We start from the raw sequence: 4,170 nt of genomic DNA, 5'->3' as shown, positions 1-4,170 counted from the left end.
AAAACATCAAGAGATGTGTGCAGAGAATTGCTTTCTGATGATAAACCGACAGAAAAGATTATCCCACCATATAACCGTATTGCAACAAAACTCCCATATATCGCAGCTCTTGCATACTTATACGATGCAATTGAAGGGTTTGTGGTGTGCCCTCCTAGTAATGATGAATTGACAAAGGTTTTGTTTTTTTCTTTGCTTTAAGACTTTATGCCCTAATTTTTTTCTAACTATTTTTCCCTCATATTTTGGAGGAGATATTTTAAAGGCAAAATTGGTCATTCGAGCATTTTAATCATCTGCAATGTTTCACATATCTAATAACTTGTAAATCTTCCTTTGACAATCTTTTGAAGCCTAGTTGTACAACCCATTAATTACATTTTCATGCCTATGCACTTGTGTCATTTTACACACAAAAATAAAAATTTTAAATATGCCTCCTTTAACATGCTACTTACAGGCAAAAATCAATATTAAAAATATGTTCAATACCATATTTTTGATAGTGATGATGCACTGTTAAGTTAAAAACTATATAGATAGGAATACAGACACACACATACACACATAATGGTACATTCATACAATAGACTATTACACAGCTTTAAAAAATTAAGTTATCATCACTTACAATACAAGGACATGTAATGCATTATTCAGAGGAATGGCAAGCATCATGGCTTTTAATCCTATAATTGTCTCACTTTTTCTGTGATTCTCCCATCTCTGCCCTCCTTTGCGTGCTCAGTTCATCTTTTGGCTAATAAAGCTACAGCCAGGATGGGTGGCCTGTTCAACAGGCACAATGTCTAAAGGAAGCAGAGGAAATATTGCTGGCAAGAAGGATGAGATTAACGTTGCTTATAAGTGGGTTTCAACAAAGGCTTCAAGAAGTGTTGCTTATAATGACGTGTAAAGCACTCTATTTTCTATTTCATCTTTAAAACATTCTGTCACCACAAGTAACTTATTTGATGACAGACCAATGAAACACTTTCTGAACCACATCCATCAGGGTCCACAGCCTAGAGCCACGTACAGTCCCCAACCTCGTGGCCTTAGAGGGCGGTAGCAAGGATTCAGGACGGAGGACATCAGGGGTCTACCATAAGCTCCCGACCAAAACCCACCCGAAGGCTTGTGATGGAGGCCACGGGCTCTGTGCTCGGTAACGGGCAGTGAGGTTAATGTAAATTCCCTGCAGCCAGAAGGCAGAACGTGAGATCCGATGTGTGAGAACAGGCATGGAAAGGAATTAGGAGTTGGGATTTATCCTGCAGCAGAGGGAAGGCATCGAAGAGTTTAAAGCTAGGTGATAATAATGAAAAGGAAGATACTTCTAGCTTTAGTATCAAAAATGCCTTGGAAAGGATTTGCCGCTCCATAAGCTCCTTTTAGGATACTGAGGGAATGAATGGGTGTGTGGATAAAGGAATGGAAAGGGTTAAAAAAGATTCTCAGGTCTGTGTAGTACAACTGGGAGCCAGGAAACAAGAATATCAGCTAAATTGAAAAGAAAAAAGTGAGCTAAAATTCGGAAACACTGTGTTCCTTTGTCTGTTGGGCTTTAAGAGATAAAAGTCTAAGTAGGGATTTGGAAGATAGCAGCAGCGAGAAGAAATGGAATTAACTTGGGTAACTATGCAGAGTGGATCAGAGAGGGAACAAAGGCACAGGGACATTGAGGGTGAGCAGAAAAGAAGCCCCTGCGAAGACTGGAAAAGAGTAGCCACGGGTGTGGGAGACCTGGCAGCGAAGAAGTGAGAGAAAAAAAGTATAAAAGAAAGATCAGGCAATGCTACAAGGAGGGTAACTAAGATAAGCACAAAAATTGCCTTTTGGCCATGACTGATTTGGCTCAGTGGACAGAGAGTCGACCTGTGGACTGAAAGGTCCCAGGTTCGATTCCAGTCAAGGGCATGTACCTTGGTTGCGGGCCCATCCCCAATAGGGGCTGTGCAGGAGGCAGCTGATTGATGTTTCTCTCTCATCAATGTTTCTAACTCTCTATCCCTCTCCCTTCCTCTCAGTAAATATATATATATATTTATATCAGGGTTCACTCTTTTTTTTATAAAATATATATTTTTTAAAAAATTGCCCTTTTGGATTCTGAGGTGGGGGGAGAGAGAGAGAGAGGGAGAGAGAGAATGAGAGAAAGGAGGAGGAGAAGGAGGGATGGAGATATCTGGGGAGACTATTTCCACTGAAGCTCCACATGACTGGTGACTGACCTGTTTGCAAGGGTGCATTATCCAGGGAACATATGTCCCATTTCCATAAACTCAACCCTAAAAGGCAGAAGTGAGAGGTTGCGTAGGACAAAAAACAGTGGAGGAAGGACTTTATTTTTATTAAGCTAGAAGAGACATGCAAATAACGTAGGTCAATGTCACAGCCCATTTTGTAACCACTAGGTAGCCCAGAATATCCCAGCCAAGCGGCATTCCACGTGCCCTAAGACACATGCCTGCAAACAGATCAAAACGAATCAGTGTTCAGGATTTAGCTCCCTGTGTTCCGCATAGTCAGCGCAGCCTCCTGCGTTCTCACAAAGATAACACTTCCTCTCCTGATTTATCCGCTCAGAAGTGCCAGCCCTGGAGCCTGCAAAACTCCTGCCGAAACTGCCACAACACCCCTGCAAGCAAAGAGGGCGCGCCTCTGTGAATGTGAAAACAGCCCCGGGCCCAGCACAGCGCCCTGGGCAGGCACTGTCCCCCCGGAATGCTGGCGGTCTGATCTCTCAGTCAGTCCTTCCTCAGAAACACTGCATCGTAAATCATGACAAGGAATCCTTCCCCTTGGACAGAAGATGTCTCTGCAGGGGGTAAGGAAACCCCTGCCTTGCGAGTTTCTTTGAAGACATTTCCATAGTTCTACATCTCTGTATGTCTCGATGGTACCTACCGAGCATATGTACTGATAGAATGCAAAGCCAGCGTTCCTGGCATGGAGACACACAACACTGAAGCCCAGCGGGTCACAGAAAGAAGCTCTGAATGGCCATTAAATTCCTCTCTCTGTACTTAGTCCCACCCTCCAGCTTCTACAGGATAATGTCAACCCACTGTTCAGGGCCCCGTGAAACTGGGCTGCAGATCCCCCTTGATATTGTTTTCTCTGGCCACGTGGAGGGATGGTTCAAGCCACCTGGTCTACCTTGCCAGCTCCTTGCCTTCACTAGAGCATGCATGCCAAGTCCTCCTCATTCTCCTCCCTGCTCAGTGCTCCCAACCAACATGTCTCCCCCGCACCCACCTAATTCCTAATCTCCTCCCTGCCTTCTCTTAATTCCATATAGCACAGGTTTTGACATCAACTGCACAGAGTTGGGAATCACATATAGCTTCTTATAGTCCAGGTATTTATCCAACCAAAGTTTATTGAGGAGTTATTTGGGGCCATAGAGTACACCTAAAAGTTCTTGCCTTCTTGGAACTATAGTTCCAGCGGCACACTTAAAAAAAAACCCCACAAACAACAAAAAAGCACACACCACAATTACACAATTGATATTCAAATCTTTATCTTTTTCTCTATTTTTTTTCCTGTGCTATTTTCTATTTTTTATTAACCAAGCTGCAGGTTTAAATGAGATTTGCACTATCTTAGAGTCAAACCCAAACTTTTATTCGTCTTTCGGAAGAATAACAGTTGGGAGCTGGCAAGCTGCCAAGGTTCGATAGGGCCAGTCTCAGCCTTTATGCATCTCACGTCGGGGCCTGCAGGTGGGGGCCGGGGCCACCTAGAAGAAACCGCAATCCCCAGGGTCGCAGACGTACTCGCTCTCACACTCCGTGGTGTCGGTGTCGGCTTTGGTGTCGGCTTTGGTGTCGGTGTCAGTGTCAGCAGCCGCCTTCAGGCCGCCGCCGTAGCGGTGGATGAGCAGGCGGCCGCCCTGCACGCTCTGCGCCACCACGTTGGTGCCGTGGCAGGCCATCAGCAGCCGGTTGCGAGGCTGCACGCGGTAGGCGAAGCGCATGAAGGCCAGCGAGTAGAAGATGAGCGCCGTGGTCATGCGGCTGCTGATGATCTCCGGGGACGCCCTCATGTCCTTAAAGGCGGCCAGCGGCAGGCCCCAGTTGAATACGGGACCCCAAAGGTGTGTGCTGGTCACATAATCCCGAAACTCCTTGGTCTTCACGTAGTCCCATGCCTTCCGCCACA

The 4,170-nt window shown here is 45.5% G+C and overlaps 1 protein-coding gene across 1 annotated transcript; it reads right to left on the bottom strand.

Annotated features, from left to right (window-relative positions):
• Positions 1–3,611: 3,611 nt before the first annotated feature.
• LOC102759864 (mitochondrial pyruvate carrier 1) lies at positions 3,612–4,168 on the bottom strand (the record flags this gene model as incomplete). The annotated part of the gene is made up of 1 exon (XM_006761953.2): positions 3,612–4,168. A coding segment is annotated over one exon (420 nt), but the record flags the coding sequence as incomplete, so codon positions are not given.
• Between the last annotated feature and the right edge of the window lie 2 nt (positions 4,169–4,170).

The sequence above is a fragment of the Myotis davidii genome, unplaced genomic scaffold, assembly GCF_000327345.1.
Source record: "Myotis davidii unplaced genomic scaffold, ASM32734v1 scaffold96, whole genome shotgun sequence".
Classification (NCBI taxonomy): domain Eukaryota; kingdom Metazoa; phylum Chordata; class Mammalia; order Chiroptera; family Vespertilionidae; genus Myotis; species Myotis davidii.
The sequence above is the reverse complement of the archived record's forward strand: the minus strand, read 5'-3'. Positions and strand labels throughout refer to the sequence as shown.